The 14058-nt window shown below is 39.3% G+C and overlaps 1 protein-coding gene across 17 annotated transcripts in view; it reads right to left on the bottom strand.

Annotated features, from left to right (window-relative positions):
• kcnt1b (potassium sodium-activated channel subfamily T member 1b) overlaps positions 1-14058 on the bottom strand; it is a 69881-nt gene that overhangs the window by 22918 nt on the left and 32905 nt on the right. For all 17 annotated transcript variants that reach the window (XM_005743099.2, XM_005743090.2, XM_005743095.2 and 14 more), the window contains 14 exons: positions 12686-12765; positions 10687-10792; positions 9634-9690; positions 9469-9517; positions 9215-9274; positions 7189-7263; positions 6884-6967; positions 4645-4739; positions 3671-3851; positions 2964-3128; positions 1795-1931; positions 846-909; positions 586-694; positions 371-479 (listed from right to left, as the gene is read on the bottom strand). In XM_005743099.2, the coding sequence (XP_005743156.1) occupies positions 371-479; positions 586-694; positions 846-909; positions 1795-1931; positions 2964-3128; positions 3671-3851; positions 4645-4739; positions 6884-6967; positions 7189-7263; positions 9215-9274; positions 9469-9517; positions 9634-9690; positions 10687-10792; positions 12686-12765 (1371 nt within the window). The remainder of the gene's footprint in view (positions 1-370; positions 480-585; positions 695-845; positions 910-1794; positions 1932-2963; positions 3129-3670; positions 3852-4644; positions 4740-6883; positions 6968-7188; positions 7264-9214; positions 9275-9468; positions 9518-9633; positions 9691-10686; positions 10793-12685; positions 12766-14058) is intronic.

The raw sequence follows: 14058 nt of genomic DNA, 5'->3' as shown, positions 1-14058 counted from the left end.
CATACATGCAGATTTAGTTTAACTGCCAAATAATTGTTACTTTATCCGGGTAATTTGTGTTACAGTAACACATACTTACTGGAAAAATACCAAATATGGTTGGCTTAGTGTAGGAAAATGAAAAGAAGCAGGTGTTGAAATTAGACTTTATCCAAAGGAACCAAAAACGTCCTCCTGTTTGCAGGACTGGAAAATCTAGTCTAATAACAGGTTTCCCAAAATAATCAGGCAGCAGTGCTAACCACTGCATCATCGTGCTGCACTAATAAGTAAATTAAATGTATTTTTAAAAAATTGTAAAAAAAAAAAAAGAAAAAAAATGAAAAGGGGAAAGAATAATAACTGCAAATAAATGTTGGTGGATACTCACTGTCCTCTGGAGGTGTGAACCAACAGGGTAATTAAAGTGGACGTGGCTGGACACACACAGTTGAGTGCCAACATAGCGTACTTGAACTCCTCTTCACAAACTACATGATCTAATTGAAAAGGAATAATTGCAAAATTAAGAAAAAGTCTGGCCTGTGTCTCAACAACATGCCAAATTACTGTTTTTCAGAAGCTATGAATTCTTTGCATACTCACCAGCAAACTTAACATGAAATTTATTTTCTGGTTTGAGAATCTGTACGTAGAGAGGGCAGTTTGGAGCAAAGTCTTTTGCAGCCCATGCCCTCAAAATAGTCTGGTGATCCTGTGAGGGAGCAAAATTGTGTTATTTCACTTGTCCAGTGGCTCATTTTCATCTACAACTTCCCTGGCAAATATCAAAGGGAATAGGGTGTAAAGGGAAACTGCTTATTTGAAATAATCATTATCATGACACAGTTTAGGATGAGACTCACAGCTGCCGTTCGGTCGACTTCGTTCCTGCTGCTCAGGATGAAGCAGGCCTCAGCATCGTCCATCCTGACAGATTGGAAGAGACACACAAAAGAGAGATAGAAAGGCAGGAAAGAGGTCATTCAACCAGGTGTGAAACACCTCATTTTAACAGATCAGTGCATTAAATTAAAGCCAGGCATAGATGAGCGTTAATATGCCATTACAAAGGCTCAAAAGGTTAAAAGCCCAATTAATCTCTGAAAACACTACCGTATCAGAATGCAGTGCTTGCAACACAGGAGCTGCTTCTTCTTTTTTTTTTATCTGCTTCCACCTCACCCTTCCTAGCATCCTCTTCTGTCACACCAACCCTCTGCATGTTCTCGATAGAGGTTAGTCATTTGAAGGTAAGCTGGCTGTGTGGTCACATATCGGTGCGTATGAAATGACACAGCACCTGAACAGCTGCACATTAAAGAGGGCATCTTGGAAAAGAGGAGTGAACTTCTGGACAAACTTAAGACTTTTCAAAGAAAAGGATATAGGGCTGTAATTCAACATCTGCAGCCGAGCTACGAGATACGAATGCCGCGGTTGTGCAGTAATGGGTTTGATTGACGAAAACAAAACTGACAGGTCAAAATCTCTCTCGCTGCTTCTGTGCAGAGTTTGCTCTTTGAAGTGAGGAGATGATCGATGTGGAGTAAAACTGCATTACACTGAAGTGAAAGCAGAGGCCAGCCAAGCTGATTTGTAAGTATCTCACCCTTTAACTGCACTTCAATGGCTTTGCATTGCCAGTTGAGAAGCAACACTTTAAATTACATTCCAAGTCGTATCCAGAAAATAAAAAGAATAAAACCAATCAGATTCAGCTCTACTGAAATCTGAACCTTTCAGAAAGATAACGCACAAGAGCTTTGTTTTTAGGTGTTGGTCTTAATATGTGCATGTTATGCGTTTACTCACTTGGCCCTCATCAGGTCCTGGTCTTTGAGAGCAGATCCTTGCAAGTAGATAACCCTCTGGGACCACAGGGGGATCTGGAGAATTCGACGAACTTGAATGTCTATCTCTGTCGGGCACAAAATCACCACATAATAGTCCTAGAGAAAGAGAGAAAAAAACAAGAAAATTAAAATCTACAAAAAACCCCAAAACAAACATGAAATACAAAAACCCTGGATAAATCTATAAAAAGTGAGTCAGTCAGTCCACAGTGTATATATAATAAAGCCATGCAAAACATTTACTTTCATCCTGCAAAGAGTTACAGCCCCGTGAAGTACACAGGCATGAGCTGACCTTTTCATTTTTTCCCCAGTATTTTTAAACCCTCATAAATTCATTGGTACAGGAGAAAGTAACATACATTTTTCATGACTGATGAACACATTTTAGCTCTGACAACTGCAACCAAATCAACTTTACACCCATTCCAAAGTCAAGATCCACAGGCAAAGTGCTCTTTTTTTCTTGATACCAAATGTTGAGGGAAAAAAATGATATAAAACAAAAAAGCTGCAACTTTTTCACAGTAAAACATCCAATAAAGTACAAAAATATTATAATATAAAAAGTTATAATATAAACCAGTACCTTAGTGGCATGGTAGCTTATCCAGCTCAATATTCATCAAAGTGCACAGCTTATTGTGTTACTGTGTCGTGCTGTATGTGTGAAGTACAGTGACAGTGAAGTCTTCTTGTCATTGGTCAGCTGTACTGGACCGATTAATAACAATTAAAATCCACTGAGAATGACAAATATGACCTTGAGCACAGTTTAGGTGAAGACCTATTAGGATATCATTGCACGGAGGTTTCACTAAGTTCTACCAAATACTGCAGGAGGAGTAGTGATTCCTCTGACTTGTGAAAACAATACATACAGTTCATCTGTCCTTCCACGGGCTGAGCGAAAAATCAGCTGATTCTTAGGCTGGCAAGTTGAAAGGTTTTGCCTTATTTTATATTGAATAGTCACTGTGTACTACTGACTTAGCTAATTACACAACCGGTCTCATGTCTCATGCTCATGATTAAAGCATGCAATAGAAATATAGAAGATATAGTGGAAACAGTGGAAATAAGCAAAATAGCAGCATATTAACATATCATTTGGTCTTTTCATTGTACCTGTAATCTGGGATGAGCGTAGAACTCGTTGAGGAAATCCATCAGCAGGTCTATCTTCAGCGAGCTGACACACAGCACCACGTGCTTCTCTGTCTGCGCCCGATGTCGACTATAGTTCCCCCCCAACTTCTGGCTCTCCATCCACAGGTATGCTAGTTCTTCAAACTGACACAATGACAGCAAAGGTGGAGTGATGTCAAAAGCAGCAAGAATGAAATAAATAATAAAAAAATGAGATAGATTTTCTGTCTGGACACAGATGGAGTGAAAACTACTAGTGGAGTAATTTGGCAGCAGTGGGAGTTCATCTCCACTTCTCACTCCATTTGCTCCACAGGGACAGAAACTTTTTGAGACATGTGAAGGGATGAACCTGTTCGCAGTCTTTAAATATAAATAACACAGTATATATGTGGACTAATGATGCAGCAAATGTGAGCCAGGATTTTGACTGGCACTTGCAAACTTCTTCTGCAGCCAAAAAAATGTCACAGAAGCGAAGGACCAAATTAGACTTTTACGAGCTGCAGGCCAGCATGAAAATGTCATTTAATATCTGATGATACCCACACAAAGGTCATCACTGACTGCAGAATATTAAAGAATTCCTTATGATTAAACAGACCTAACACAAGGCTTACAACAAACCGCAACCCTTCACTGCACTTTGCGAATCGCTGGTTTTTAATTTAGCACAGAGTCGGTACCTGTAGTGGCAGGACCACCAGGGCAACACAGATGAGAATGACCACCAGCAGCTGGGAGGGCCAGATTTGTGGCGTGACGTCCCCGTAGCCCACGGTGGAGAAAGTAACGATGCAGAAATAGAACGAGTCAAATAAGGTCAAGTTCTTCCCAGCTCTCTCTAGATGCTGGATCCCGCAAGCCCTGCATAAAAACGAGGAATCATACAATGACACCAGACAAATGTCCTACGGGTAAAGATAATTAAAATATAACATATGAAAGGGGATATATTCTGCTAAGGCAATCTCTTTCACTATGGTAATATAGTCATGTCTAGACTGGATATTACAATTCAATTTGACCAAGAACAAAGGCCCAAAGGTCAGCCCAACGTGGGCTTCTCCTCAGTATGGCATTTAAAGTGACACCATGATTGTTCTGTCAGTTTCCTCTGACTGCTCATTAGGTGTTTTATTCTTTTTTTGGATAAGTTGGACACAGTCTGGGGCTGGGGGAAAGTGAATCAGAGCTATGATGTCAGAAATAACACAACTTTGATTAAATTCACTGTTTTTAAACAAGAAAATCAATTAACAATAAAGAAAACAAGGTTATCAATACAATAACAGTGTTTGTAGGTCTGTTTACTCTGACGCTGATCATCAGTGCATTTTTATAAGCATTTCTTTTTCCAACAACAGTAGCAAATATGTATCTCTTTCATGGATACTACCTCTTAAAAAACATTAACCAATAACCAACCGTAGCTCACAATGCCTGCTTTCAACAGATCTTTGAATAGCTACCTGTTTTGCTTTTTCCAGTTTTCGTTTCTACAACATATATTGCTTCTACCGGATAATAAGCCACGCAGACCACCAACTGTGAGACGATGTTTTTGGGGTCACGTGGTACAAGGTTCAGAGAACAGATTTTGCCCCAGCGGTCAGAGATGCACTTCAGTGACTAACAGCGAGAACAGAGGCTGACTCACCCGGTGAAAACCAGACACAGTAAGGTGCAGATGAGGATGAACACCTGATTAAACATGGCAGAGTGGGTCCTTTGGATGGCACGATGGAAATCATTCTGGACACAAGAAAAGAGGTTTAGTGCATTAGTCATACCGCTGATTGAGAAATATGACACATTTTCCAATTGTGATAGCAAAAATAAACAATTTCTCAAGGACAACTGGAGCAAAATATATTTGCAAAACAAAGTATTAAAAGGGCATCTGCATCACACGTACAAATTCCTTCCAAACCAAATTAAAATCATTTAATTTAATTAATCAAAGCTCAGATCTCTTACGTAACTGTAGTCCATTATTTTACTAACACACAAACTACACCAAAACGAGTGCCCTTTCCTCTTTGGAAGATTTTTTTTATACTCCTATATTAGCATACTGTCCATCTTCCAACGTGGCAGCTCACGACTCATTTTCACTTGCACCTTGTTAGCATGTTCTGCCTGCCACCACCCCCCTGGCCACAGATTCAACCATCTGCCACCTACCGTCTTGGCATGTAGCTCTTACTCTGTCTCATCTGAATCACAGCAAGAGCACACACTGCACCAGGTGGATCCAATGGAATTGCTTTGAATTTCATGTACCTGTTAAACCCTTCTGGGCAACACTAATACTACAACACCAGATTTCTGTGAACTCTGTGTTTTATTAAACTCCGCCGTGCCCACACTTGTACTTTTTGCTTTGGCTTGACTTGCTCTTGATATTGGGTAGTACTCTAAACATATACTGCTTTACTTGCAACTTTAAACAATATACACTCATTATCCACTTTGTTAGGTACACCTTGCTTGTACTGGGTTGAAACCTCTGTGCCCTCAGAACTACCTTTATTCTCTACGAAATAGATTCCACAATGTGTTTGAAATATTACTCAGAGATTTTTGTCCATATTGACACGATGGCAACTCATAGTTGCTGCAGATTTGTTGGCTCCACATCCATGATGGCAATCTCTGGGAACTATGGAGGCCATTTGAGTACAATGAGCTTATTGTGATGTTCAAGAAACCAGTTGGAGATTATTTGAGCTTTGTGAGATGGTGTGGTATCCTGCTGGAAACAGCCAAAGGAAGATGGGTATATGGTAGTCATAAAGGAATCACGTGATGAGTAATAAGTGATAAGGGGCCCAAAGTGTGCAAAAAAGTATTTCCCACACCATTACACCAGCAGCAGCAGCCTGAACCACTAATATTGACACTCAGACTTAGTAATGTTTCTTCCAGTCTTCTTTTACTCAGTTTTGTAGCTTCAGTAGCCTCGGTTCCCTCGGTGTGGCACCTGGTGTGGTTCTCAGCTGCAGTAGCTTGTCTGCTTCAAAGTTAGTTTTGCTCAAAGATGCTCTTCTGCATCCGTTGGTTGTAGCAAGTGGCTGATTGAGTTACTGCTGCCTAACTAACTGCTCAAGCAGTCTGACCATTCTCCTATGACTTCTGGTATCAACAGGGCATTTACTAATGGTCACTAATGGTCACTGGATATTTTCACACCTACCCTGTGTGATTGGCTGATTAGAAATTTGTATAAATGAGAAAGTGAACAGGTATTTCTAATAAAGTGGACCAATGAGTGTAGGGCCACGATACCTGCCGTGCATGCCGTGCACTAGCCTCAAGAACATGCAGTCAATTCTAAAAGAAAGAAAAAGTGCTTGCTTCTTCCTTATGCTAGCTTCTAGTGAGAAAACACAGTATGTCCGAAAGCCTACTGCAGCGTGAATATGAAAGTCTGCTGTTCGATTAAAAAAACATGTCTTTTGTTTTCTCCTAAATACGTCAGCTAAACATGAATAACATGGCTTGTGTTAGCTTTGTAGCCAGCTAATTAGACAGCAGGCTAATTTATCAAAGTAACCACTGTTACTGCTAATAATGTTACACAGATAAATGTAGCTTCAAAAAGATATGTTGTTTTGTGCACATATCAGTGTCGACAAAAAGAGAGTGTCAGCTAACCAGAAAGAAATGAATTAGCCTAGTCAATTAAATTCTGTTTTGTTACATTGTATCAACCCACTGAGCACTTACACAATGTTACTCATGAGCTCTAATATGGCTGCTAGAGGGCAGATAATTTAACCCCAAAGCCCATAGTAATAAAGAAAACATACAGTTTTGTTTATTCTCTCTAGTACAATCAAGCTTTAGTGTGTAAGATGCAACACACACTTTATTTACATTGGCAAAAAACTTACAATCATATTCTCCAGAGCACCTTTGGCTAGCCAGCAGTTAAGAAACACAGGGACGAATATGTCTCTTAATCGATGCCAGAAAATCTTAAAGAAGAAAAGAAAGAGACAGGGTGAAAATATACAGTATATTAGTAAAGCGATATTTAGTTAACATACCTCATATATAACATGACGTTACAATCCCCAATACAAATAATAAAGAAATTTAGATGCATTAGGTAGTTTCTCATTAAATTCAAAATTGTACATATCTGATATTTGAAGATCTTGTTTTGTGGACAAGGCGAACTGATTAAGTTACTCACTGTGATTATAAATGGCACTGTGTTGATCATTTCCAGTATGAAGGAAATCTGGAAGATCTGCTCCCAAATGTTTCCCTAGAAAGGAAATTAATGGGATACAATTTAATGAATCTGCTGCAGGGGTCTGCCTTCGGTAGATGGAGGACATCAACATAAAACAACACCATGTAGGAAAAACAACAACAACTTTCTGTGCTAACGTCTAAAATCTTTGTTGAGAGGAGATGGTTCTTTGAAATTAACAATTTTCGTGTCAGTATCTGAATATAACACCTGACTTTGTGCTTAAAGCATTCAAATGTGCTTGTTTGTAGTTTTTGCCTGTTATGCTTAGCTACTGTGCTTAAATGTAAGATACAAAGTTTAAAGTGAAGATAAAAAGGTTCTAATATATATATACCACTTAAATCTCTTTTCATAATGAAGGGTTTACATAATCGACTGTATGATGCAGCCTCTGCTCATTTACACGTGTGTTACATAATGTCTCTGTGCACTATAATTCCATTTGGTATTATATAGCAGTGAATGAGAACATAAGTAAAAATATATCTGCATCTATTTTCACTGTCAAGGTATAATGTTCAAGAAGCAGAACACTATAAATTTACGCTTGTGTGAAATGATACACTGAGGAAGTGACACTGGAAACTAGACATGTAAAAAGCAGCAGTTTAAGATAAAAGCCATCATCTCCAAATGCCCATCCATACAGACTCCATCACACACATATCTCAAAACCACAATATTTTGAAAGGCTTCACCATCTGAGGACAAAATTTAACATCGGCATGTGTGACTCATAAAGTAAAAGCAGTAGGAACCCTGTTCAATGGAACTGAAGGAAAGAAGAAGATAAAGACTGCATGTAATAAACCCGAATGCAAACATCTGAGGATCTCAACAGGACATGAAAGCAATGGTGCAACTTAGATTCAGAGTCAGGGAAAGCTGTGGGAGATGTTCAAATCCAAACTAATACTGTGTTCATTCCTAAAATCTTAATTTCTAAATACATTAACAGATGAAAAAGTAAAGAAAAAAATATGGACAGTATGTGATGCTTCTCAATTCAATAAATATCTGAGAAGAGCTATTACAGCTAACTGAATGGTCTGTTATGAAGATATATTTGTGTGGATTGTAAAATGTTTCAAATATTCTGTCTGCCATCAGATATTCTGTATTTCTATATACCGTGCATTTCACTAACACATATTTTTGATATTTTACTTGCAATGTGCACAATCCTCCTTTTGCATGCACAAGGACTGAGAAAAGAAGTGCATACTCAGATGTGTCACAGATTCAAGGAAAGCTGAACCTAAACTCTTGACAGCTACAGCGAAGGGAACTGATTGTGTTCTGTGGCATTCGGCTGGTTCGGGGAGAGAAGATTAGCTGAAAAACCAGTACAATAAGTGATCATTGTTATCCTACGATAAAAAAAAAATGGTTTCCTGATGGGAATGATCACTTTAAATGACCATATCATCACCACTCATAAGGTACCAGCGCTCACTTAATGGTTTGATCAATATGAAAATGAGCACTCAGCTGAGCCCCTGTGGGAGGTTTTAGGTGGATGTGCTTGATCGCACCCTCCAAAATCATCAAAACACCACACGAGGGAATAACTTTGAGAAAAATGATATTTAAATCTTTTGGTAGAGTTCCAGCAACTTTAGAATCAATGCTAAGGTTTGCAAGGCTCGCAAATCAGACCTAAATACACTTGTGATGCATCTTTCTGTCACGTGTTTGTAGACAAAACACAAACAGCACTTTAAGCTCTGTAGAGCCTTTATCTCAACTTCTTTCTGAGACAGTGTGCTAGATGTCTGAGTTGAAAATTTGCAGCAAAGACTGCTGGCTCTGTGATGGGGCTGTCTTTGGGGAATGTAAATGAGGCTGGAAAGTGTTGGTTCGCAAGACAGGAAACAAAGCGTTGGACTTAGATCAAGAAGCTGCAAGAGGACAATAAGAATTAAAAAGATAAAATTTGTAGTGTGAGTCAGTCTCTTACCTTGTAGCTGAGATATGTGATAAGCATAGTCTCCAAAAAACTGATTAAGGCCACTGTCACCTGGAGCAAAGGGGAGAGAGATAAATGAACCCTGCAAATGCAGACTCTTCTCGGCCTTCAGCGGGGAACGTCCATACTCTGCAGTGTTTTTATCTAATAAATGGCTTGTGGTGTTTCTGGGCTGAATTATGCATTGAGACTGAGTTCATGGAATGGAATTTGATTCATGCACACAGAAACGGTATTATGCTCACCTGTATTGCCCACACAGACTCTCGTCTGTTCACCCAGAAAATGCGTTCCCTGTCACAAACAATGTGAAACTTTTACTCACACTTCACTGCATCTGCATTTATTATCAACCTTACTATTGTGCACCACTAATTTTACTATGGAGTGCCATGTTAACATGAACATACCATTTGATTTGTGGTGGCTCTGATGTATCATTCCAACCATTGCTTCGATTCATTGCACTGTATTACGGACAGGAGTAAGGAAAAGATAAACACAGAGTAACAGTTTGAACGTCTGACTGGGAGGAAACACGTCTACTGGGAGTCAAACATCCACATAACTGCATAGGATGAGCAACTTTTTCACATTGTTCATATAAACACGCACACAACATGAGTAAAATGATATAATCACTATAAAATAATTAACTGTTGTGAAAGTAAAAAACAGAATATTTCACATATACTTACAGTGTCGAGAAAAAGCATTTGCCCTTTCCCTGATTTCTTTGTTTTTTTCCCTGAAATTGGGAAGTGGCAAATACTTCATGGTACTGTATCCTTTATGCTTTATGCTCTCCTGACAACCTTCAGTGAAACCCTCGAGATGAAGAATCTTATTGGCCAGTCTGTTATAGTCCAGTACAGGCAGCACTAACCTAACATGTTTATCTGTGAGTCCCCAGAGGCAACTGCACACAGATGGGCCCTACCAGCCACTGAAATAAGGATCCTCTATGAGGAAACAGAGCTAAGCGCTAAGCCATCACGCTGCAGTCACTTACATTTACCGTTTTCTACAATGGAAAACAAAAAAATATATATTTTGGAAATTGTTTGGAATTGCTAGATTAAAATGCTGTAAATACACTTTTCCTAATGTGCAGACCTGTTAATAACAGACTTTGGTTGTGACAGCTGATATTGGGCTCTGTGAAGCCAGATAACAGAGGGAGTGATGGACTAATAAAGTAACATTACACATACATGGCTTTGTTTTTATCTCACTCATTTTATCTCAGCTTTAATGTTTTTTGTGCGGTAGAGTTTGAGTATCTGGAAGGACTGCTTTAACATTTACTTACCCTGTGATGACATGACTATCACCCTTTTCCTCTTTCTTCTTTTCTAGCTTTTATTTATCCTCCATTTTTGATTTTTAATAAAAAAGAATTACTATGTACAAGTGGAATAGGAACAGTGATTGAATAGGGAGAGGTAGAGTCTCACTCTCACCATGGGCTCCCATTTTTCTCCTTCAGATCTTCCAAGCTGACTCTTAATATGTAGAGGGCACAGGTGAGAATCTTCAGTGAGAAGTTGAACAAGCGGATCCTCAGGCCTGTGGAGCAACAACAAAAAAAGCTGGAGCGTAAATTGAGTGACTTAAAGAGGAGCTTGCTTACATCTTTTCACATTATTCACAGGCTCAGACTTAAAGCTCTGTGTTGACTTTTTTTCCACTCTTTTTTTGTGTACACTTTGTCTGCAGTCTGAAGTTCAAACAGAGACTGCTGTCAACAACAAATCCAGCAAATTCTCTTCATCATAGCGAACTGCTACTGCTCAAATTGTGGTCGTTTGGGTGCATAAAATGCTTTTACCCCTGAACCATAACTATTATATTTCCATGCCTCTACAGCAGCCTGGCACACCTGATTTTCCATGACGCACATCCTTCAAATCCTTCAAGAAGAACACAAAAATAACACTAGCACTTTTGTATGCTAACAATGTGCAGAAGCATTACAAAGCAGTATGAATGCCTGGTGGGCTTGCATAGAAATAGCCATGGGTGTCACGGTCCTGGGTCGGTGACCCAGTGTTTTGAGTTTCTTGTGTCTCTGAGTTTTTGTATTATGATCTTAGTTCTCTTTGTTGCCCCAGTTTATTCTTTAGTCTAGTGTCTTAGTTTGACTTTCTTGTATTCTCTTTAGTTTTCTGAAGATTTAGTTAGCCGCCCTCTGTGTCTCCCTGTTATTTTTCTCTGTGTTTCTTAATTGCTCTGTCTCCCCTAGTCAAGTCTGCGTCTATGTTACATTTCCTGTTTTACTTTGAAGGTCTGTGTCCTACGTGAATGTATTGAGTTTCGCTTCCCTTGGGTCTCGTTATGTCCGATTTCTCCCAGCTGTGCTCCCCTTCTGTGTCTCATTCCCCTCGTTATTTCCCAGTGTATTTAAGCCCCGTGTTTCTCTGTGTCAGTGTTGCAATCTCCCTCATGACTGTGTGCGCCTCCGTGTGTTTCCTCGTGAGTCAGTTCCTTTATGCGTCCCAGTTTAGTTCCATATTATTTTGTATCGCCTTAACTTCCGTCAGCAATAAAGCTGTATTTTGAGTTCAGTCCTGTTTTCCCGTGAGTTTGCGTTTGGGTCCTCTCCTGCCTGCACACAGCGTAAACATGACAATGGGTGATAATAATGTTTATGAAATCACAAGGTTTTTTTTTGTGGACATAAGTGTACTGATAAACTCCCATACAACCTGCTACATACAACACTAAATAATACACATAAAAACTAACGCCTGGCAGAAGATGACAGAAGCTTTTTTAAATGTAGCAGTGTCAGCTAGCCAGTCAGTCATCCAGCCAGCGAGTTAGCTAATCCCTAGTGACACGACCCCTTGCGATGAAGCCTGCGTCAGTGTTAAAAAGGTTTGAAACAGGGCAGACAAACAAACAACAAATGGAGCAGAAGACCCCCGCAGCACGATGTGACATTTTCATTAAAACCTGCTGTTTAATGTCAAAGACTATGGCTGCCTAGTGACAACAACAAGCTGAGCGAAAGAAAGCGGAGCCAGCGTCACGGACCTGGTAACGACATGTCCAACTATATGTGGGAGAGTTCCCATAGTGTACATTTTTACAACTACATGCAAATGAACAGCTTCCAGACACAGTGCACCAAACTGCTGAGTCATCCCAGTGTCTTCTTTAGAGACAATGTGGCATGTCCTAATGAGAAAAACACTGCAGCTCTGCCTCATCTCTCCACAAATGAGCCATATTCTTCTGTCCACGCTGGGTCACAGCTTGAACACCTAAAACCCCAACAATGAGGCAGCTAATGTAATAATGAAAGCCCCAACTGAGACACAAAGTGGAAATATGTCATCATTGGCTGTCATTTCCTTTATTATGCACTTATTATTCATTTGGCTCAGAAAGTATCTAGCAGTAGCAAGCCGCTTACCATTTTCACTCTAAAAGATAGCATAGTTTATGGTTACTTACTTGACCTTTGGTTTTTGATGAAGAAAAGCTTTAGCCTCTCCTTGAAGGTGTTTTCGTTCACATAGAACTCTACCTGAACCCTGTGGGGGCAATGCAGAAAGGTTAAGCATAGAAGAAAACAGTAACAATATGGTGACATTTCCCAGAAGTCTTCATGTTTCGTACGTTTCATTTTATTGTGATTTTTCACTTCTTGTCAACAGAATTGAGTTTTTTTCCAGTAAACTCCAGCCAGCAGATCACATGCAAATCTATACAGACTTAGAATAAGCTGTATATTATTTTCACTAATTCTGTTACCCAGCATTTACTGTCTGCCATGTACAATAACAATATTGATCACAAGTACATTCACATCTAACTTGAAATTCAAACGTACAGCATCTGCAGTCATTAATGAAGATTTATGTAAATATACTGACAATCTCTCGACAGCGACTGCGAAACTTCTCCACATTCAGAGAAATACTTTGTTATAAAGTATTTTTTTAATTACTTTAGTGAGATATTTATTCAAATTGACTAATTTGTTCTGTGAAAAGGGCAAAATAGGACTGAATTATTTCTGATTGCTTAATATTTCTAAACATTTCATAAAATTTGTAATATTTATTTGCGACTTTTAAGAGTGCCAACACATTCAGCACTCTGAAACCTTGTTTACAATTTGAGAGACAATCAGTACCTCTGGAGTCTAGCCTTATTTCTTCACATAAATAAGAGAGAATACAAGTGGAGAGCCCACTTTATAAACAGCACCAAAAAAAAGCTTCCATTAATAATTGACAATTATCTCCCTATTAAAAACTACAGCACTTTAGCAATGCTTTTTAAGTGGTCACACCTACTATGACACATGCAAAGCTATTAAAGATTTGAGCAGACATAATGGACCAAACAATCACTTAAGCATGAATGATGACGTAGCTACAGAACTGTGGGTAAGGTTAGACAATTGAAGGTAATGAGCCAGGCCTATTGCCCATTTCAGTAATATACAGAGCTTGTTGTCAGTAAAGAACATGAAGGGAAAGTAATAATGGTCTTACAGTCACAGCAGGGACCCTTGCAGCTTTCCACCTTGTCTGACAAGATGAATACAGGGTGCGAAAAGACAAGGGAGGAGAGAAGCGAGCTAAGGGGCAATTACAGCAGCCTACTCCAAAGGGACTATGTGTGTGTAGATAAAGAGTGTAGGTAGGAGAAAGAACATGATATGAGCCATTTCCCAGCTAATCCCCTCTCTCCTCCTTCCGTATTGCCATAGAGACAGTTTTCAGTGCAGGAAATGTTCACTCACGTGTCTGTGTGGCATGCTTTCCTCGCACGAGGAATTAGTCAGAGACAGACGGAGCCAAATACACACACCGACA

This window comes from Pundamilia nyererei, unplaced genomic scaffold (assembly GCF_000239375.1).
Source record: "Pundamilia nyererei isolate P.nyererei 1_Seehausen unplaced genomic scaffold, PunNye1.0 scaffold00127, whole genome shotgun sequence".
Lineage (NCBI taxonomy): Eukaryota > Metazoa > Chordata > Actinopteri > Cichliformes > Cichlidae > Pundamilia > Pundamilia nyererei.
The sequence above is the reverse complement of the archived record's forward strand: the minus strand, read 5'-3'. Positions and strand labels throughout refer to the sequence as shown.